Here is a 23,258-nt window from a genome sequence, read left to right as displayed (position 1 = left end):
CGTACGTCATAGTCTAATCTGATTGGATAATAATAGGGCGGGTCTTCTGCGAAACCCTATCCTGTGAGGTTCTGCCAGGGATGCGGCTTATCGCTGAACCTTCAGTGTATATGCTTCTGGGCGGCTGTTAAAATCAAATATAAACACAAAATAGTATTTTGGTTTTAAAATCAATTAAGTATACAGAAGCTTGTAAATGCACACCGACCGACCAGATTTAGGCTGTCACCTAAATCCACCGCAATTCTATTTTTTGGTCGAAAGATGGCAGCATACGGTAATAAAAACCCACCGTGTTAGTTGCTGCTGAAAGAGTAAAAAGAAAAAGAAAAGAAAAGAGAGAACATCACAGAATCATACATTTTCGCTATAGTTATAGTTAAAATCACATGTCTCTTAACATTTGCAGTATAACCGGCCAATAATGGACAAACACCAAAAACCTATCCCCTTGTGAGACGGTCTAATTTCCCTCTATCTAAAGCCCTGCTTATTGTATGGTCTGCTTTTGCGTAGAAGAGTAGGTTGAAAAGTTATCTATGTTCTCTTATGTCAGTTCTGTTTCAGCTGAGGTATCGTTTTGGAATCTTATTTTCTAAATTGGACTGAACCATACCTCGCAGACCCGCAGGTCTTTCCTGGGAGCGGAGACGGAGCTCTGGTTGCACAACACAGAGCACAGAATGAGCCCGGTGTACTGTAGCGTTTCTGCTATAGCCTCTTCTCGGAAAGCTCAAAAAGAGTTCTGTAACAAACGCAGTGTTCATTTATGACCTATCCATGTCAACGTTAGCCTTTGTTTTCCCTTTAGGTTTTCTCCAAACCAAGAGATCGTAGCTTATTACAAAATAAAGTCCCCTGATGGATTTCTTCAGCTGTTTTTTATGGCCTAAATAAATTAGCTATTTTCCATCTTCCTTCCCAGAGTTACAGTGCTGGCCAGTGGAGACAGTTATTTAGATGATTTAGGCTTTTTTCCTCCCTAGAGCATCAGCAGTGCAGATTAATATAGAGAATAACTCCTCACAGTTTATTAAATGTTTTTTGTTCAGAGAACAGGGGTTCCTGCACCTTAAAATGCATCTTTATAGTTGGCATAACTTTACTGTAGTTATGGAGATATCACAACCTTGCTTTTAAAGAAATAAACATTATCCTTAACTGCATTTCCATTTATTTTAAATACATTTCCATACATAACACTTTTAGTCACTGCTTACCTGATGCAAAATGGCAGAGTACTAAAATATTCTCAAAAATGGCATAGTTGATTTCTTTAAGTGGTTAAAACAGAAATCACAATGGTTAAAATTGTAAACAGAACTTACAGTGGTTAAAATGGTTGAAACAGTTCACAATAGTTAAGATGATGCAAACAGAATTCATGATGGTGAAGAATATACACTATGGCTCAACACTAAGCTAGGAGATCCTCAGGACAGGAAAAGATGACTGCCTTGAAGTGCTGAATTGACAAAATTCACACACATAAAACACCCTAACAACAAAACAGCTGATAAGGTCCACTGCAGTGAGCACATCCTGAGAAGGCCAGCTAGGTGTGAGGCAGAACCCCTGAGATTGTGGTCACCGGTCCTCTTTCCAAACAACAACGTACCTTCCACATGCTGGTTATGCTGGCCACCGAGCCAGGCGCTTGATGTCTATGGCTTTAAGAGAGTGTTTGCATTTGTTTGTTAGAGATGGGTTAAAGATGCTGGGTACAGATGACCATGCTGTAAATGAGCCTAAGCTTGATTCCAGCAAGCTGAGCAAAGGGAAAGAGAGTGAAATGATGGAGAAATGGGGGGTGAGTGCAGAGAGAGGGAGAGAGAGACATGGGGAGAGGCAGAGAGAGGGAGAGAGAGACATGGGGAGAGGCAGAGAGAGGGAGAGAGAGAGGGAGGAGAGAAGGGGACAGTGGGATGGAGGGAGAGAGAGAGTCTTGTGTTGGTATACATTTGTCACAGCAGCTCGAGAGGGTGCCTCATGTGGCCATCAGAGGTAGTGCTCACCTAAGTACTCAGCCCTCTCCCCTTTCTCTGTCTGTCATCCTAGTCTTCAAACTGTCAGCAATAAAGTCATTACAAGCAATGAGTCACACCTGGGGCATTGTCCAGTTGTGAAGTCTTGCCACTGGTTTGCGGTTCTGAGCTTTTCATGTCTGTACCTACCTAGGTTCTGATCCCGCCTTGTTATCTGTTGCTATGGTTTCCCTTTGTCTGCCACGCCCGTGTCATCAGTGTTTCCACCTGTGTCTTGTTAGTGTTTTGTATTTATAGTCCCTTGTCGTTATCGGTTGTTTTGTTCATTTGTGGATTTTGTGATCTTTGTTCAATTGGTGCGTTTCGTTCTTGCTTGTATTTTGCCCTTGCCTGTTTTGTGTTTCCCTGCTGTGTTGTTTCTAGTTCCATGTCTGTGAATATGCCTGTTTACCATTCGTGTTCAGACTGCCCTTAATATATGACCCTTGCCTGCCATTACAACCGTGAATCTGGAATTCCCCTTAATAAATCTCGCTCTCCTCAGCGTTTGTGTCCGCCTCCTCGCTCAGCAATGCACAATGCGTTACACTTGTTGAAAAATGCTCTTCCCTGAAAGAGATGATGTCTAGATGGGAGCACGTTGTTGTAGAACCTGAACATAGTTCTCTGCATTAATGGTGCCTTTCCAGACATGCAATCTGCCCATGCCACAAGCACTCATGCAACCCCATACCATCAGTTGATAAAAACTTCGGTTATCCTTGTCCTCTCTGGTCCGGATGACATGGTGTCCCAGTGTTCAATAAAAAACTTTAAATCATGACTCATCTGACCACAGAACAGTCTTCCATTTTGCCACACTACATTTTAAATAACCCCTGGCCCTTAGCTTGTGGAGCTTGCGTAGAAATGGCTTCCTCTTTGCACTGTAGAGTTTCAGCTGGCAACGGCGGATGGCACGGTGGATTGTGTGTGCTGACAATGCTTTCTGGAAGTATTCCTGAGCCCATTATGTTATTTCCTTGACAGTGGCATTCCTGTTTGAGGTTCAGTGATGTTTAAGGACCCGGAGATCACAAGCATCGAGTAGAGTTTTACGGCCTTGACCCTACGCATAGTGATTGTGTAATGCAGTGGTACAGATGAGTACACCCTGCGTGTAAAAACTAAGAAAGAGGTGGACCCAAGTGCCGGCTCACACCGATAGTGGGAGCGGTCGAGCCACTAGTCAGTGAGAGAGAGAAACGCGTACAAATGACGCGCAAGACAACTCCACCGTGATAACACGGGAGGAAAGCCAACACAAAACCACGTAATAACTCAACGCGTAAAAAGAAAAATCAGCCGTAAGAGACGGGAGAAAAAGTAACAAAGAAAACTCAAAGGACGTGGAAAACTCAATGCGTAAAACAAAGTAGAAGTAAATATGCCAGGGGAAGTAACTAGCAGCAGGCGAATGCTGTGACAAACAAAAAACCCTTCCTAAAATATAACTGATAAAAGTATAACTGATAGGAAGGGTATAGCTGGGGGAAACCTTGAGATGGGCCAGGAAGCGGCGCAGGAGATAGAGACTCGAATAAGCAAAGGCAAAAAGAGAAAGAGCAAGAGAGAGGAAGGTGTCGAGACACCTTGTAATGGGCACACGATCAGAGGACTGAAAGCATAGTGGTTGTTAAATGGGAGTGGTATAGTTTTTTTGTTTTGCATAAAAAGCAGTTTTCTTCATCAGGATCAGCACTGAAACAACAAGTTTCAGTCGTGCAGGGCATGATTTTCAAGGTTACTGGGTGTCACGGTACCGCCCGACTGCTCCCCTCGGGCGTGTGCATGCCTGTAGTCTGTGTCTGTTGATGTCTGTATATGTATTTCCTTTGGGTGTGGGTATGTTCATTCGTCGCACCTGTCTCCTTATCGTGATGTGTTGCACTTGGGTCTTGTTTAGGTCTAGGTATTTAAAGTGTCAATGTGGTGGTTGTTGCTTGTCTTTGTTTGAATCTCCCCTTTTAAGTGCGTCAGTAAATGTTTGTTGTCTTTAACTGCAACCGCTCTATATCTAAAAAAAAACTTGTCCGTTATCAATGCCTCGGTCTCGGCATTTCTCCGAATCCCCTCATTACACTGGGATTCAAGAACAAGACTGCATGAGGCTGCTTCTGTGATATAGACTTGAATTTGCATGCTGGGATTTCGAGGTGTGTGTGTGTGTGTGTTTCTGCTAAAACTCACTCCTGCACTTGTGTGATCTATTTAGGATGGATTATTTGTCTAATTTCTTACCTGAAGCCCACGTTGTATAATTGCACCTTTCAGTCTTGCTTTGGCCCACGGGTAGCTGCCTCCTTTCCTGCAGTGACACCATTCAACGTTCAGACATGGTTTAGATGTGATTACATGTGGGGCAACGTGCTCTTTCCCACAGCTACTCAGCGGGTCAGTAGATGGAGATAAAGTTGGCCATCAGATAACCACAACCAAGGCAATGAAAATGCTGAAATTCATTTCCCCACATTAACTGCATTGAGGTCTGGTGTTGTCTCATTAACTCGACATTATTATCTGGGCCTGTTGAACAACATGTTAAATTGAAATAGACTTGGCCACACTGGTGTGCGACCTCATGGGGAACGTAACGTCTCCTTGAAGAGTGCAATTACAACATTTACCAGCACCACTGTGTGCAACCTTGAATGCATTTTTTTTATATTCAGGGGGGTTATTTATATCCATTTGGAATCTCCTGAAAGTCGCACACTAGTTGCTTTGTATGTGACTTGAAATGGGATTGAATCATTTTCACCACTTTTATTATCAATACTGTGTTCATAGTTGTACAGGCTAAAACATGACAGCATGTTTGCAACACCTTAACAGAGAGCCTGAATGCTGAAACCTAGTGATAAAGTTGCAATACAGGGGAAGAACACAACATCATCAACAACAGCGATAATAAGAATAATAATGAGAAGAAGAAGAAATTAACTGTCTTGCTTAACTGGAGCATTTGTTTACCTGGTGTAAGGTCTGTGTGTGTGTGTGTGTGTGTGTGTGTGTGTGTGTGTGTGTGTGTGTGTGTGTGTGTGTGTGTGTTTGTGTAATAAGGTAAAGACTCTTTAGATTTGATGATCTGAGGTTGCTCCATAATTGTGAGAAAATCATTGCTAGGATCCATAGAGCAAGACCAGCAGAGAGACCAGCACTGCTAAACCAGAATGACCAGCACTTCTAAACCAGAGAAACTGGAACAAAAATAAAAATTCAATATTTCTCTAGCTTGTCATCATACAAAAGGAGTCAGCTGGTTTCAACGTTCTTCTCATACGTCTGATAAATTAGCCTAAAATTTATGCCAAAGAAGCGAAATAGATATGGTCCTGATATCCTGCTGTAATATCCTGTAATATCTTGTAATGTCTCACTCTCAGTCTAGCAAGCCGGCATTGAAAAGAGCACATTTAGCCCTTGTAATCCAGGAGTCCAGGAGGCGCTGCAACCTGCTTGAGCCATAAAGCTTCACAGCATGTTCCTGCCACAATGGCAGATTAGGCGGGTTGTACTGCCGAATAATTCAAGTGTATAAGCTCAGTGGCCACAGAATGAATCAGGAGGGTGAAGAAGTAGTTAAAGTAGCAGAGCAGGACAGGAGGAACAGCATTTCATATGATAAAGGTAAAAACACAACTACCTGTCTCCATAATAATTAAGTGAGGCTTTAAAAATAATTTTTATTCTGTGTTCTGAGTACTTTAAGTATACTTTGTATATAACCATCTACATTACATTTATTGCAGCCCACATGGGGAGTTTATAGCGTGTGTTTTAGTTGGTGCCTGCTGTGGAACTGCTGGTTTCTGGTTGCTATTTCATCATCCATAAAATCCTGCTTAAACATCAATCTTCACTGAAGCAAAGCTCTGACGATACAAAATCTACGAGTATGTACAAAAGTAAGAGTCACACTCTGACTGTGGTCTTCCTCATCAACACCAGCGGGTCGGACGTGAAGGCCACGCTCTGAGGTCCTTCTCTTGAAGACACCAGCATATCTTTGTCTGTCACTGTTTATCATCACCAACCAGCACACAGTCAGTGGGTAACACCTGAGGGAGAGGGACAGCAGGCAAGCCGCTTCATGGGGGCTTGTGCTGAATGTTACTCTCGCCACAATCCTCCATCTCACATTCTAGCAGTGTGGACCACAGTTTGCCTTCTCAAAATGGCAGATCGCTACTAGGTGCTTATGTAACACTTCACTGCATGCAGAATCCATGGTCTCCTCCAAGCAGATGCAACATCAGCAGATCTCCATTGGCTACCAGTCTGTGTACATCGCTACTGCTGTGCCTCCTGTGCTGGCCTATGCGTGGAACCTCCAGGACTCCAGGGGGCGCCAGTGAGTGGGCTAGACGTCGGTGCTGATGCTGACGCTGCGTGTGAATGTCTCCCGCATGGTGACGGAGCGATTGAGGTTGAGCTTGTGGTAGTTGGGCAGGAGCGTGGGCAGTTCCGGCTGTTGGACACTGCGGTAGGTCAGGCGCTCGCCTCCGTTCAACACGCTGTCCGGCTGCTGAAGGTAAAAGGGCACGTCGTAGTGCGTGCAGGATGGGCAGAACGTCTGTGAGCGCGTCAACTTGCGGGCCGGGGGCGGTGTGAAAAGGGCGGGCCCATTGGGGGAGGTGGCTGTGGGAACCGTGGTCGCCAGGATGTTGTGATTGGAGTGCACAGGTGGAAGGCGTGATGTAACAGCAAAGTCAGGCTCCTCCTCCTCCGACTCTGACTCCTCCTTCTTACAGCAGTAGTACTGAGGCCAGAGATGATGCAGCGCATAACAACAACAACAACAATGTATTTAATGCAGCACCAATGACAAAATGTTACATTTAGGGATGGAGGACCTTTGTGTTTGCAGAGCTTAGCTACAGCTTGGCCACTTACCTGCAGCCTACAGTAGCACAGTACAGCGATGATGCACAGTAAGATTACTGTAGCTAGAATCCCACCTGTGATTACCACTGTCCCGGCTGTCATTCGCAAAGCTCTCCATCAACACCCTGAATGAGAAAGTGACAATCAGCAAACACATGAACGAATGAATACAAGAACAAGAATAATCAAAAACAGAGTCATTACCAAAGTAATTGAAAAGAAGTGTTGTGTGGAACTGAATTGAACAATGACCTGATTGGTCTTTGATTCAGTTCAGGGGAGAAAAGGCACCTATATTTCAGTTAACCTTGCAAACCTTAGTGAAATGTTCAGTACTTGGTGTTGAACTTTATTAACTCCAATCACACATGTCAAAAGAATAAGTTATGTTTTTTCCCACATATGACCTGGACAGCAAAATGGCTGTGTGCTAAGGTACATTGGTTTGAGAAGAGAAAAATAAATCAGAGTGACAAAAAAAAACTGAAACAGGAAGTCTTGCTGTGACCAAGAGGTTCCTTCCAGGCAGAGGCAATATATTAAACGTAAGGGACGAATTAATGGGAATGGGAGGTGTAATAATATTCATGGAAGACGTAATAATATTCATGGAAAGTGGAATAATATTAACTGGAGGTGTACTAATATTAATTGCAGATGTAATAATATTAATTGGAGGTGTAATAATATTCACGAGAGGTGTAATAATATTCATGAGAGTGTAATATTCATGTGGGGGTGTAATAATATTCATTGGAGGTGTAATAATATTAATTAGAGGTGTAATAATATTCATTGGAGGTGTAATAATATTAATGAAAGGTGTAATAATATTCATGGGGGGTGTAGTAATATTCAAGGGAGGTGGAATAATATTAATTGGAATCCAATATCAACGAACGCTATCAGATGGTGTAAAGGTACATGCAATCAAAGTAATGGCTAATGCCTCTCCACCACTTTATTTTTAGATGCCATTCTGAAAGCATTTCTCTTTTGTGAATTTTGTCCAAGGACAGAACCACCTAAGGCAGGCGTACTCAACTAAATTTGTCCGCGGTCCAATTTTGGCAGATACCTGTGACCTGAGGTCCGGTGCGGCGGGGGTGGCGAACGTAAGTTGTTGAGCGGGGGGGGGGAGTGCGAACGGTGGAGGCGTTTATTCTTTCGCGAGCGTTACTGCAGTGTTCTCCGAAACGATAGGCGTTTTGTCCGAAACGATATGTGGTATAAACACCCCTCAAAACAGGGGAATGAACATTTACCTGACCAATTTTAATGTTGCTATATGTTTCAGGTTTGAAAAGTGCTGGAATTTAGGTTAAAGTACTTTAAAATGCTTGAAATTGTAACTACTTGGTTTCACAACAAATAGCTGTCTGACTGAATAGTTCTCTTGTATTAGGTTAACAAATACGAGCCTCTTGTAATTCCAGGACGAAACATGAGAGAACGTGAAGACGTGAAGATTGGGCGTTTTTTAAATAAACAACCATTAAATAATGTGATAAAAAGCGAAATATTTCGAGTATATGTATAAATATTTAACGTAATTATGTTTAACATGCTGGGAAATATTGAAATGGACCTTGAAAGTGACGTACAAGTGCTTTAATTCCACCTTATAAAGGTGTATGAACCCTGAAACCGTGACTTTGTTCATTGCGCTGAAGCGCGGCGCGAAGTTACAAAATTCGGGAGGTGCACGACCTCTCGAACCGACAGCGCGCGAGGCACTCGCGCACACGCGGAGCAACAGCGATTACGTAATTTTTGCCGCGCGGACCCTCGCGCCGCTCGCGAAGCGTCAACCAGGCAGGCTTGTTGTTGAGCGGGGTGGCGAACGTAAATTGTTGAGCGGGGGTGGCAAACGTAACACTCGTGACGGAGTGTTTTGTCAGTAGCCCTGAAATAAATGCTACGGTTTTGTTTTGGTCCGTATCCAGTTAATCAGGAATGAGATTGGGTCCGGACAGGACTGCGTTCGGGTCCGGATCCGGACCGCGGTCCGCCAGTTGAGTACCCCTGACCTAAGGAATGCTTCCTGTTGATGCTCCTGCAGAGCGTTTTTCTAATTTTGCAATTGTTTTTCTAAATTTGTGAGAACTAGGCCTACTATTTTCTGTTTGCCTTCCTAGAGATTTTTTACAGGTAGTTTTACCACAGTCGAGACGAACAGTTGTTTGTTCCTGCCACAGACTAACAGACTATCTGTTCCCGAAACAGTTTGCAAGCGTAAGTCCCTAAAATCGGCTAAACGCGGTAGTTTTTAAAAATTTATCTATGGCTGGTGATGACGCTGAAGTTGGTTCCTTATTCGCAGTTTCAGATTTGTTTGATTACTTATTCGCAGCTCCTTATTCGGCGGCTGAAGTTGGTTCCTTATTCAAAAAGGTTGTGTTCACGATGCGTGGTTGCTGCGCACTTTGTTTAACAGAGATAAATTTAACAAATAGGAGAATACATTTAATGTTTCCCATACTGATTTTGTGAATGTAGAAAAATATTAAAATATAATGAAAGCATTCCTTTTGTAAAATGGTTTCTATTTCAAGTACATGATAATTGAATTAGTCAGCATTTCTAATGTAAGGAAACATAGTCTTAGATTTGAAAACTAAAAACACAGAAATGCTGTTCTAGAACACCAATGAATCAGAAGAAGAACATGGCATATTGAGCAGTGGGCTGTTACGTCCAGCTCCGCCCTCCTCCCTGGTCCCGCCTAGTTCCCCGGTTCTGTGCTGTCTGCTCCGCCCCGTCGTTAGTGGCCACACCTGAACCTCGTTTCACTCCCCTGTTCAGTGTATATCTTCCCTTCTGTTTCAGTCCTCCGTGTTGGTCATTGTTTGTAGTGCTTCCCTCTGTCTTCCTTGCCCTCGCCCGGTTTTTGCCTGCCGTACACGTTCGCTGTTATCCCTGTCTCCTTTGTGCTTTTCGTCTCGTCTGTCTAAGCCTGCGTGTATGTCTCCGTGTTTGCTTAGCCATCCCATCCCGTCTCAAGGTATCTGTTATGTTCCTGGTAGATCTGTGTTATATTTCTATGTAATGGTCTTCGTTTGGTCTACGTGTCTGGTTATTGGGTTTCATGTTTCTACCTGTTGGTCTGAGTTTGTGCCGTAGTTCTGTCCTGTTCTAATCATGTTTGCGCGTATGTTTCTGTTACCTGTCATTTAATTAAATCTCATATAATCTTGCACTTGCGTCACGCCTGTTCCCCGTGAAACGTTACATGGGCATATAGGTGAATGGATTTAAAGGGGCAGTATCAGAGGCTTATTGAAGGCCTTATTGATGGTGGACCAGAGAAATAACAAATGCATCATGAAGAACAGGTCGCTCCCTAAGAGAGGAACCTAATTTTAGCCTGGCCCAATATCATTTTATATCTCAAATCTAACTGGAAACAAGGCATATTGAGTAGTTAAGCGCACAGATGAAATGATTCAGAGGGGCAAATTCAGAGGCTTGCTGTATGCCTCTAAGGTGTCAGGCCAGACAAAACTCATATGAATCATACATTACAGGTTCCTATATGTAGAAAAAGCCAGATTTTGGCCTGGCCCGACATAATTTTAGCCCTCGAATCCAACTGGAAACATGACACATGGAGTGGTGGGCACAGGTCAAATGATTCAGAGGGGCAATTTCAGAGGTTTGCTGTATTCCTCTACAGTCTTGGGTCAGGCAAACTCAAATGCTTCATACATAACAGGTTACTCTATGTATGAGAAACCTGATTTTGTCCTGGCCCAACAACATTTTAGCCCTCAAATCTAACTAGAAACATGACACATGCAGTGGTGCGCACAGATGAAATTGTTCAGGAGGTCGATTTCAGAGGCTTGCCCTTTATCTTTAAGGCACCGGGCCAGGCAAATAACGTATGCATCATACATACAAGGTTCCTATGTGTAAGAGAAACCTGGTTTGAGCCTGGCCTGGCCACTTTAGCCCTCAGATCTAACTGGCAATATGGCATGTTGAATATTATTGTGCCTAGGTCACGATTCAAGAAGTAAAATTCAGTGGCTTGCTGTATGCCTCTAAGGTGTCGGGCCAGACAAAACTCATATGAATCATACATAACAGGTGCCTGTACGACAAACCTGATTTTAGCCTGGTCCAACAGATCTAACTGGCAATATGGCATATTGTGAAATGATATAGGAGTTCAATTTCAGATGTTTGCTGCTATATGCCTCTAAGGTCTCAGGCCAGGCAAAAGTCATATGCATCATACTTAACATGTGTCTGTCTATCTATTAGACTTTAGTGTGTATAATAATAGTATTACTAATGCAATTAAAATATTATATAATGTTAATAGTGCAGTCTATTAATAGTGTATTTAGGCCTTATTCATGTAGTCACACAAATGAATACTCCAACATAGAGACCAGGTTTCTCCCTAAAAGAAAATCATCCTAACTCCACCAAATTCAATTTCCATTGGTATATTCAATGCCTTTTTCAGCTCTGGCCAGGAATAGTCCTCTCTTCTCAAGAATCAGATTTGTTTTAATTATCTTTGTAGGTCAAAGCACATTGTAAATTTTTTAAATCTAAAAGATTGCTTAAGTATTCTCTTTAATAATGTTGTTTTAGACAGACAGGTGTATGTCAACCTGTTCTTATGCAGCATTGGGAAATAACTGCCTGGTAGTTATGTCTCTTTTTTTTTCAGCGTGTCGCCATGTGCTCTGTGTTTATGTTCCCCTTGTCGGCACCGCCCATAGGCCCTTTTCACACTTCCGCATTTTTTCTTCCGGAAACTCTCGTAGCAGGGTAAAGTTACTTCCGTTACACATTAAACAATGGCAGAGTCCAAGAACAAGAGCTTTTGCAGTGTACCAGGGTGTTCAGACTCGAAGCAAAAACAGCCATATCTCAGTTTCCATGGTTTTCCGGCTGACGACTAACAGAAAAGAAAATGGGTTTGTGCAATTAGGAGCAGTGTTAATTTCGTTGACGAATAATTTTCGTCATAGTTTTCGTCAACGAACCTTTTTTCATGACGAAAACGAGACGATAACTAAATTAAAACTATACGAAGGGATAAAAACGATGACGAAATTAAAGGACATTTTCGTCAACGAATAAAAACGAGACGAAAATATTGTCCAGCGACGACATTCAATCAGACCTGATTTAGTTTTGTGAAAGGTAGGGATAAGTTAAGAAGAGATCCAACCGTAACTACTTTAGCGTACACGGAGAGGCGGGACAAACCGGGTAACCATCCAATCAGAACTAACGTCTTCACATCGCGCAGAACCCGTTAGGACAAAACCAGCGCGTGAACTGTGGTCACTCATGAAATTAAACTCGAAGTTAACTCGACAATGTCAGCAGGGAGAAAGATGAGCGGCGATATATGGACACATTTCTCCTTTGACTTTGAGAAAAACAAGATGCTGTGTAAACCATGAGGAATGATGATGTCGGGACAAATACGACAAATGAAACGACATCTGCGGGCTATGGCATTGTTTTACGGCGCCCAGTTTTATATAGAATGTAATATGCATTGTTCATAAACTCCATATGTTTTCAGGTAGAGCGGACCTACTGGTCATCAATGTTTTGTTATTGTTATGCTCAATAACTATAAGTTCAGGTCAATAGAGTTGTTTGGAAATTTGTTTTTGTATATATTGCACATACAAAAAATAATATTCTGTAACTGGTTAATAAATGTTTCATTTTGTGCAAGTGTATATAATGACTACTACACCATTTATATTTTAGTCAACTAAATTATTTTGATATTATTCGACTAAATTCCAATGATAATTAGTCGACTAAAACTAGACTAAGACTAAAAACAAATCAATGACTAAATTATGACTAAAACTAAATTACATTTTAGTCAAAAGACTAAGACTAAAACTAAATCCAAAATTGCTGTCAAAATTAACACTGATTAGGAGAGATGAAGGGGAAAACTTTGTGATGCGGAGCATCTTTGTGTGTATCCAGCATTTCACTGCTGCAGACTACATAGTTGGAAGCTCGCGACTAACAGTTGATGCTGTTCCCTGCCGGTTTCAGTGGAACAGTTGCTGTCCGCATTTGAAAGATCAAGCTCTCAGCTGGGAGTAGACGTGTGTGTCATGAACTTGACTGATACTGATGTAAACAATCAATAGCTGACGTTACTTGGCTTGCTAACCTAGCTAGATATTGTGAACTAAAGCTGTCAGTATCATTTGTAATATTATAATATATCATAATAATATAGACTGTTTTACCACTCCGTAGGATGACTAATGGAACTAGCTATATGTTAAATAATAGTTAGTTACCTCGCGAGTGTTAGCTGGTGTCACCTTACCCTGGTATGAGTGAACATAATTGTTAGGTTCGCGGTTTTCACAGCAAATTGGGCTTGTTTGAAAATCCAGCCGTGGGTAAAAATTGAGCTACTGAGTTACAAGTCAACACAAAGAATTGATGGTGATATAATACTTAATTTGTTTCCATTTTAAACACTCGCGAGTCGCACTTAAGTCGCATATACAGTGACTTCAGACTCGACTTAGACTTGCATTCAAAATATTAATTTGACTAATTTGATTAGTTGCAATTGTTTGCAAGTGAACATTCAGTTACAGTAAGAAAGGGAATTGGTGAAGGCTTAGATCAATCAATGGTCTCAACCATAGGTCAGAGGTACGTCTCATGAACCTTTACTTTAAAACATTTATAGACGCTAAACACTGCAGTATCACAAAGTCTCATAATAGAAAGACAAGTCCATGTACAGGATGAACAGCCAAGAAGAGGAGTAAAACTGTGGTGTAGAGGGTTAAGACTGTGGTGTAGAGGGGTAAGACTGTGTGGTGTAAGGCTGAGGGGACAAAACAGTGAAATAAGGGCAACAATTGTGGACCATGTTTTACATGTAAGTCATGGTCTTACAATGGCTGAAGCTGGAAGTTGGGTGCAGCTGAATATTGGAAGAACAACTGTGTCTTCAGTCATTCAAACATTTCATAGAGAAAACATGTATGTACTGTAATTCAGAAATGTGCTCTCTGCTGTAATGCTGCACATTGACATAAATTCTGACGTTATTCATTTTTTTGTTTTACATTTTTGCATTCTTATACCATATAGGAGATCAAGAATAGCTCATAGTGGTAGCAGAGGTTCCATTTTCACACAAGAGGATGCTGTATGTGCTCAGGTTTTTTTGAATGTGTAGAATAGTTTTCTAATTTTGCAGTTTTTCCAGTCGGTTGTCTGTTTTTCTGAATTTCAATCGAATTTGTTTTTGTCAACAGATTGCAGTGCAAACAATACAGTCAAACAATATTGCTGTACAAATTTTATTCCAGTCCAATTTCTTGCTATCAGTCTCCCACATACAGTCATGTGTAACTTTGTGTTCCGTGTAAGTTTGTATGTGTGTAACATGTTTTTGATATACCACAAAATGTGCAGCATTCTTGAAATCAAAAGCTTAGCTAGTTTCCATCAGAATATAGTCTGCACTGACTGTGAATTATAGTTGCACTGACAACATGACTAAGTATTTTGACTGCCTTGTTCATAGGCAATGACACACAGACTAGATATTCTGATGGCACTGACAAATTGACTGGCCTAAATATCTGCTTTTGGGGCAAAAACAGAATTTTGAGTATCATTTGCAGGTATTTTATTGAGTTTTGCTGTTTGCACTAACTGTTTTGAGAAATGCACTAGTTGTGATGTAAATCATGATGTGAGAAATGAACCGAATCAACTGAGAAAAACTGTATACTTTCGCGAGTGACCGTAGCGCACGACTCCACACACCTGGCGTTTATATATGTGACACTTTTATGGCTCTGCCCGTGCACGAGGGCCTCGCGCACTGTCGATTCGTGAGCAGAGTTGTATAGTAACGAAGTAGAACTAATTCACTACTGTACTTAAGTACTAAAATGCTGTATCTGTACTTTACTGGAGTATTATTTTTTTCTCCTACTTCCACTTTTACTTCACTACATATTTTCCATCAGTTTAATACTTTTACTCCGATACATTTTTTACGTGCTGTATAGTTACTCGTTACAATTATAAACATGTTAGCTGGCGCTGTCTCCGGGTCAAGCGATCAGGCTGTCTTATGAGAAAACTGCGCATGCTCCGGTCGCGTCTCGTTTACTCTGCTGCTGCCTTCACTGAACACTTGAGCTTCGTAATCTAGGTTCACTTGACACGTCGTGACTGCCGCAAGGGTCCACACGGCAAAAATGACGCAAAAATGACGCATGGTGCTCCGCCCATGCACGTTGGCCACGGGCGCGGTTGCGTCACGAGGTCGTGCACCTCTCGATTTTTGTGCGTGCGAAGTTACAAGCTGGAATTTATGCACTTATGCGGCACTTTGAAGGTCCATTTTCAGTATTTTCCAGCACCTTCAGCTTGATTTACATATTTTTACAAATACACATATATTCGAAATTATTCCAAATAATTCGCTTTTTAGCCTATCTCATTAAAAGAGATGGTACAGTGTTTGGTAACAGCAGAAGAGCGCAGTAAGCACGACTTAGGTTAGGTATCTTAGCTAACTAACCTAATTATGTTCATGGCGTGCTGCAGAATTCACTTAATATTAGCTGGCAATAAAGGCGACGTGCTGACTAATCATGTGTCCATTTTTATAGTGTAGTGTTTTTATAGGGTAAGGACATTTATTGAGGGTAAACGCAGGGCATTAGGCTCACCCTTAGATTCCGACGGAAGGATTTTACGTCCAAAATACACCTCGTTTTCTCAGCTAAATGAAGGCGAATTTGTACTTCTGCATCAAACCTACGACGTAGCGGGACATAGGTTATCTGTTTTTTGTGTACGAAGTGTTAACCCCAGTTTTTTTAATACATACAGAACACTTGTATTTGTGATCTTTGACATCTTGTAAGTGATATTTAAAAACAATTGATAATCAAACTTTGACGGCTTTCTTTAATTAATTCATAACACAATACTTGTACTTTTTACTTTCAGTACTTGAGTAATAAATTTTAGACTAAACTACTTGCAATACTTAAGTACAAAAAATGCTGAATACTTCTGTACTTCTACTTAAGTAAATTTTTTAAAGAACACTTCAACTTCTACTCAAGTAAATTTTTTGATAGAGTACTTGTACGTTTACTCAAGTATGGGTCTCAAATACTTTATACAACACTGTTCGTGAGGTCGTGCACCTCTCCAATTTTGTAAATTCAGCCTCAGCGCAATAAACAAAGTCATGTTTGCAGGGTTCATACACCTTTACTAGGTGGAATTCAAGCACTTGTACGTCACTTTAAAGCACAGGTGTCAAACTCAAGGCCCACGGGCCAAATGTGGCCCGCTGCGTCATTTTATGTGGCCCGCGAGAGCTTAAAAAGCCAAATTGTCCAAAATGAAAAAAAGTAAAAGTGAGCAAAAACTACATTTCCCACAATTATGTTACCCGCGAAGTGACGGCATCTCGACACTACAGTGTTTCCATATCGATGCGATTTTCCCAATAAGTGTAATTGGGAAATACAAATAATGATCCCAAAATGATCAGGAAGAGAAACATTGATGCAGATAGAAGGGTGTTTTAAGAAAGATGGGGAACCGAATACGTTTGTGCTTCAAGGAGAAAAATGGGTATGTTGTCAAAGCGGTAGCAGTTGTCAAAGAGTACAATATACGTCGGCATTTTGCAACCAAACACAGAGCTGTGTATGCCAAAATTTGCCATCAAGAAAAACGACGATTTGTCAAAGAATTAAAACGCAAACTGCGATCGCAACAGAATGTGTTCACAACCACAAACGAAACGGCATTAAAAGCTGCTTTGATGTGGCTAAAGAAATCGCCGGGCTTCAGTCTTTTTCAGAGGGAGCATTTTTGAAGCAATCGCTATTTTCACAGTAATTTTATATTTCAAGTTTTGAACAAAGTAAATGTGATATTTGATCAATTTTTCTTTATTCACTTGGATAGTTTGATCGTTGATTGATGGAATAATGTGGGTTTCATAACCTAACAAATTTAAAGGATTTGTTATAATAACAGCAACAAGCTAACATTTTTTTTACATTTACGCAAATATATCTGTAATATTTGTAACTTGAATAAGTAATAAATTCAGAGGTATTTAACATTAAGGAGTAGGTACATTTACAAGTTACTGTCACGTATGGCCTCGCCCCCTCCCTTAGCTGTCACTCCGGGTTCCCTTGTGTCTGTGTTCCGTGCCTGTTTATCCCGCCCCGCTCGTTTGTCTCCGTGATTCCTTGTTTGTTACCACGCCCCCGTGTCATTGCCGTCACCTGTCCCTAGTTTAGTTTCATTGTATATAAGTCCCAGCATTTCCCCAGTCTAGTTATCCGTGGTTTTGTCTATCTATTGGTTTTGTGCTTCGCTCATGCTGTTGATTCGTGTTTGTGTTTCTCCTGCTTTCGTGTTGCTTTGTTCATGTCAGTTATATCCCGGTTGTAAGTATGTCTTGTTATCGCTGCCTGGTCGCCCTGTGTTATCTGTTTGTTTCAGTTGCTCTACGTTTTACCCGTGTTTTGTTTTCCTAGTCTTTAGTCATGTCGCTCAGTGTTTCATGTTCAGACTCCCTCTCAGATCTGACCTCCGCCTTCTTCTTTGACCCTGATTTCGGTATTCCCTTTATTAAATCTCGCTCATCTCAGCAATTGTGTCCATCCTCTCGCTCCGCTGCGTGAGCAGCGTTAGTTACATATGGCCCTCCGTGGGTAACGATTATGCCGATGTGGCCCGCGGTGAAAAAGAGTTTGACACCCCTGCTTTAAAGGTCCATTTCTATATTTCCCAGCACGTTAAACTTAATTAAGTTATATATTTATACATATACTCGAAATGACTCGAAATAATTAGCTTTTTATCACATTATTTAATGGATGTTTATTTTCAAAATGCCCAATCTTAATGTCTTCACGTTGTCTCCTGTTTACCCCAAGAATTACAAGAGGCTCGTATTTGTTAACATAATACAAGAGAACTGTTCAGACAGGTATTTGTTGTGAAACAAAGTAGTTACAATTTCAAGCATTTTCAAGTACTTTAGCCTAAATTCCAGCACTTTTCAAACCTGAAACACAAAGCAACATTAAAATTCATCAGGTAAATGTTCCTTCCCCTGTTTTTGAGGGGTGTTTCTTTATACTACCACATATCGTTTCGGACAACACTGCAAAGAATGTGACGTGGAAAGTATAAACGCCTCCATCGTTCGTGGAGATTCGCGTGAGGTGGGCGGAGTCAAGTGCTACGGTCACTCACGAAAGTATAAACAAGGCTTTAATCTCTTAAATCTCTTACAGTTTTTCTCGATTAATTTGGCTCATTTCTTGAAACAGAGATGACATTCTCAAAACAACATGGACAAGTCTGGAAACCCCTTGGCAATTGTTCACAACAGAATAGCATTTCTCATTGGTTTAGTCAAATTGCAAATGTCTTTGTACATGTCTCAAATATCCCAGTCATCTTTGCAAATGATTTAGTACAAGTAGCCTACAGTTAGCACAGTTAGCCTACATTTAGCACAATTTCCTAGTAATTTGATCATGGTGATCTAAACTGATTAGCTTATTTGCAGTCAAATGGCTGTTCTCTCCAAAATATGTCATACATATTTCATTGTATAAGACAGTGGTTCCCAAAGTGGGGGGCCACTTTGTTGCAGGGGGGGGCGCAGAGTTTGGAAGTAAAACATGTGCACATGTGTCAATATTAGGGATGCACCGATTCCGATATTACAGTTTTTCTCAGTCGCTTTGGAGCATTTCTCAGATCAGAATTGGATTTCTTAAAACTACTCGTTCAATTTGCATATCATCTAGTTACTTGTGCACATCAAATCGTCATTTCTCACTCCTTTATACAAACAGCAAATTATGTCGAGCACTATAGCAAATGATTCTGTACAACTGTCGGCTGTTTCCCAAATTCTCAATCGCTTTTGTCATGCAAATCATAATATATTATACTTTTCTCTACTAAACTGACCTACCCCACCAAAACACTTAGCCATTAGTTCATTGTATACATCATTATAATCAAAATAGTTAAGCCAGTTGTCAGGACATAATAAGCCGATTTTATACACTTCTAGTGGACTTTTTTGTAAATATTGTTTGAACTGGTGATTAGCTGTCAGCTGAATCATGACTTTTACTAATGAAGGGGAGTGTTTGATACTCTAGATCAACTAATTATCAAGCAGTTTTCTGAAAGTACTCTAATGTGCATCTCATGAACCTTCAATTGGCAAGCATATATAGACTACCGGAAGCAAAACACAGTTCTACAATTTCTAACAATGGAAGATCCACAAAGAAATGAGCAGGCTCAACAGCCAGAAGTAAGAAGAGCAGTAGGAGTGCATGGAAGGGGAGTAAGGAGGCATAACAGAGGGAGAGGTAGAAGAGGCCATGGACATAGGCATGTTGCAGATGAAATAAGGGCCACACTTATAGACCATGTTGTCAATCATGGCCTAACAATGGCTGAAGCTGGACGAAGGGTGCAGCCAAATGTTGGGAGATCAACCGTGTCCTCAATAATCCAAACTTTTCGTAGAGAGAACAGGTGGGTAATCCAAATAACTCTATACTGTAATACTTTTATGTTTACAGTACACACTAACACTTCATATTACAATTTTACATATTTTCTAAAAGTATACTCAACTCTGTCTTGTTTTGCCTTACTACTTGTGTACCACACAGGTCTGCAGGGCTACCTCACAGGGGTGGCAGAGGTCCCCTTTTTACACCTCAGCAGGAGGATGCCATCTGTGAAATGGTCATAGCTAATAATGCTATTAGACTTGGGGAGATCCAGAGTGCCATTATAGACAACCATGACATCTTTGAAAACATATAGTCAAGTCAGTAAGCATCTCAACTATTGACAGAGTGCTTAGAAGAAACCAGATGAGAATGAAACAGTTGTATCGTGTACCATTTGAAAGGAATGGTGACAGAGTGAAGCAGCTTCGCTATCAGTATGTGCAGGTAAATCATCTACGTGTAATGATAAAGTACAGTAAATTTGACTAATGTACATTTGTTGTGATCTTCAGTGAATTCTGTTACTGTAAGATAATACTGTAACTTTGTGTTATTTGTTTTTGTATCTTCTGAAATGTAGAGTATAATGGAGCTGGAATCAAGTGAGCAAACCCATCGATTCATATACGTGGATGAGGCTGGCTTCAACCTGACAAAAGGCAGAAGACGTGGTCGAAATATTATTGGACACAGAGCCACCGTTGATGTACCTGGCCAACGAGGAGGGAACATCACTATGTGTGCAACCATTTCAGAATTGGGTGTGCTAACTCATATTCCCACTTTAGGGCCATACAACACACAGCATCTCGTCACATTCATAGATACACTCTACACTCTCATCCCAGATGGTGATATGGCTCTAAATGACCATGAAAAGGCTCCAGATTTACCTGTAACAAATTATGTGGTAATTTGGGACAATGTGAGATTCCATCATTCAAACATCATCAGGCAATGGTTTGCAACCCACAACAGGGTGCTGATGCTATTTCTCCCACCCTATTCCCCATTCCTGAACCCAATTGAGGAGTTCTTCTCCGCATGGAGGTGGAAGGTTTACGATCGGCAGCCTCATACTCGGATGGCTCTGCTGGCTGCCATGGATGCAGCATGTGATGACATCACAGCAGAAGCTTGCAGAGGCTGGATTAGACATTCCAAAAGATTCTTTCCACGCTGCATTGCAAGGGAAGATATCCGTTGTGATGTGGATGAGAATATGTGGCCCAACAGACAAGAACGTCAGGAGGTATAGAAAACAGCACTGTGATTTACACTGTACAATGCTGCTTGTTTCCTAGGTTTAAATTTCTGAACATTTTATTCTTTGTGCAAAGTAATGTTTTTCTAGACTTGTCTTGTTTGTTTATTTTTTGATGACATGATCCATCAATAAATTTCTTTACAAAGAATGCATCAATGGATTTCTGTCCATTTTCTTACAATCATGCTCACATAAACAGTAATGTGTAATTTTATACTGCTAAAATTGACATACTTTATAAAGTATGTTCAATCCGTAGTCAAAAGAACAACATTGAGAAAATCCTTACAGAGTAAACATGATTACAGGACTAATCATTTTGACTGTCTTGTTCGTAATCAATGATTGAAGAACTTTTAATTCTGATGACTCAGACATGTTTACTGATATAAATACTTACCTTTGGGGAATGAACAAATGATTGTGAGTGAGGTACAGGCTTTAGGTAGCCAACCATTGTGTGGTGCACAGACTGTGGTGCAAATGTTAATCCTGATCTGAGAAATGCATCAAAGCGACTGAGAAAAACTGTAATATCTGAAAAAATTCTAGATCGGGTATCGGGGACAATGTGACCGATCCATAAAAACAGATCTATTCAGTCTAATTCTATGCTTGTAACGCTTTTCGGAGTTAATTCAACCTTAAATATCCACTCTGTCCCGGATAGAAGTGAACCTGGACAGTTAACAGGCGACTGAAACGCGAAGCACACAGAGGAGAGGTGAATCGCTGACTCGTACTCACGCTGGTGGTATTACACTTAGTCAGTTTATTTGCTGGTTGACCAAAATAAACCTGGGCTCCAGCACTACTTGACTGTTCATACATGAACTGGTGAGTTGTCCAAAGCTCATTGAATGCGTTACTTACAGAAATAAAATAAAGATAAAATAAAGAGCAGTGGTCTCGGTCGGTCTACGACAGAAAGCTAAAAAACAACAATATTCCATACACTCGCTCAACTCGCTCCCTTAAAGAGACAGTACACATATTTCTGGCCGTTACATGCTTTGTGCTCTGCGTGATGTCTGCGCTAGCAAACTAGTCGTACATGTATTGCTGTTTCTCTTATTTCATCTCCTTATTTATTTTAAATTATATTTAAAATTCTTGAACCGTTTCAAAGGTTTCTTGCAGTTTATTTTTTTCATGTTTGACCAAAGTTGTGAACCTATTGTTTTTGTAAGTTTCAGGTTCTTTGGTATTATTTATTTTACATTCAATGTTATATTCATAATTGCACTGACTGAACAAATGCAAGTTGTGTTGTTTTTACATATTTATATGTGTGTTTAAGTGTGCTATACTGGAGCAGAGTTTTCAATAAACTTGTAATTCAGTATGTCTGTGTTTAAAAAAATGTTTTAAGTCGATTCAGCACTGTTTTACTCTTATCAGATCGGTATCGGCCGATACTAATCTGAATCGGTATCGGAAGTGAAAAACGTGAATCGATGCATCCCTAGTCAATATGGGGGGCGCAAAAATATTCTCATCTACTAAAGGGGGGCACGGCAGAAAAAGTTTGGGAACCACTGGTATAAGACATTGCATGCACAACAATCTGTTCAATTGTCAAAATTAGTCAACACTATACCATACATATTATATAGCATTATACCACGAATACCACATACCAACCTCTTGATACATTTGGTAATTTCATGACTATAATTTCATATATTAAACATCTGAAACTAGAACCTTACTAATGACGGAGGAGGTTCACACATCTCAGATAACCAATCAGATAGATACTTGACAGGTGCTGTACGTGCTTGTGAATGCTATCAATCATGTAGGCCTGTACATAGAGAGCTTGACTAGGACCAATACAATTTCTGAACATGGAGGCAACTAGCCCAACACAAGCAAGAAGGCAACTTCCTGCTCGAGGAAGAGGTGGAAGAAGAAGATGAGGAAGAGGAGGAGTGAGGGTACGTGGTGGTGGGACAGGGGGAAGAAGAAGATGAGGAAGAGGAGGAGTGAGGGTACGTGGTGGTGGGACAGGAGGAAGAAGAAGATGAGGAAGAGGGGGAGTGAGGGTACGTTGTGGTGGGACAGGGGGAAGAAGAAGATGAGGAAGAGGAGGAGTGAGGGTACGTGGTGGTGGGACAGGAGGAAGAAGAAGATGAGGAAGAGGGGGAGTGAGGGTACGTGGTGGTGGGACAGGGGGAAGAGACAGAGGAGCACGATCACACTGTGTTGTCCCAGATGAAATTCAGGCGACGCTGATTGACCACGTTATACTGTAAACCATCGCCTCACAATGGCAGAGGCAGGTCAACGAGTTCAACCCAAAGTGCCTCGGTATACCATCTCCTCCATCATTATTGGCCAACGGGTCACAGTGGATGTCCCAGGCCAGCAAAGGGGCAATCTGACTATGTGTGCTGCCATTTCTGAGAATGGTGTGGCCACCCATATCCCCAGTCTTGGCCCATACAATACAGAGAAGCTCCTCTTTTTCTTGGATCGCCTTTACATCAA

The 23,258-nt window shown here is 41.1% G+C and overlaps 1 protein-coding gene across 2 annotated transcripts in view; it reads right to left on the bottom strand.

Moving 5' to 3' along the window:
* Positions 1–4,775: 4,775 nt before the first annotated feature.
* Positions 4,776–23,258, bottom strand: part of LOC143525313 (protein FAM163B-like) — a 35,657-nt gene continuing 17,174 nt past the window's right edge. For both annotated transcript variants that reach the window (XM_077019092.1, XM_077019091.1), the window contains 2 exons: positions 6,921–7,036; positions 4,776–6,786 (listed from right to left, as the gene is read on the bottom strand). In XM_077019092.1, the coding sequence (XP_076875207.1) occupies positions 6,388–6,786; positions 6,921–7,013 (492 nt within the window). In that variant the 5' untranslated portion in view covers positions 7,014–7,036 and the 3' untranslated portion in view covers positions 4,776–6,387. The remainder of the gene's footprint in view (positions 6,787–6,920; positions 7,037–23,258) is intronic.

The sequence above is a fragment of the Brachyhypopomus gauderio genome, chromosome 10, assembly GCF_052324685.1.
Source record: "Brachyhypopomus gauderio isolate BG-103 chromosome 10, BGAUD_0.2, whole genome shotgun sequence".
Lineage (NCBI taxonomy): Eukaryota > Metazoa > Chordata > Actinopteri > Gymnotiformes > Hypopomidae > Brachyhypopomus > Brachyhypopomus gauderio.
This window is presented reverse-complemented; position numbering and strand designations above follow the sequence as displayed.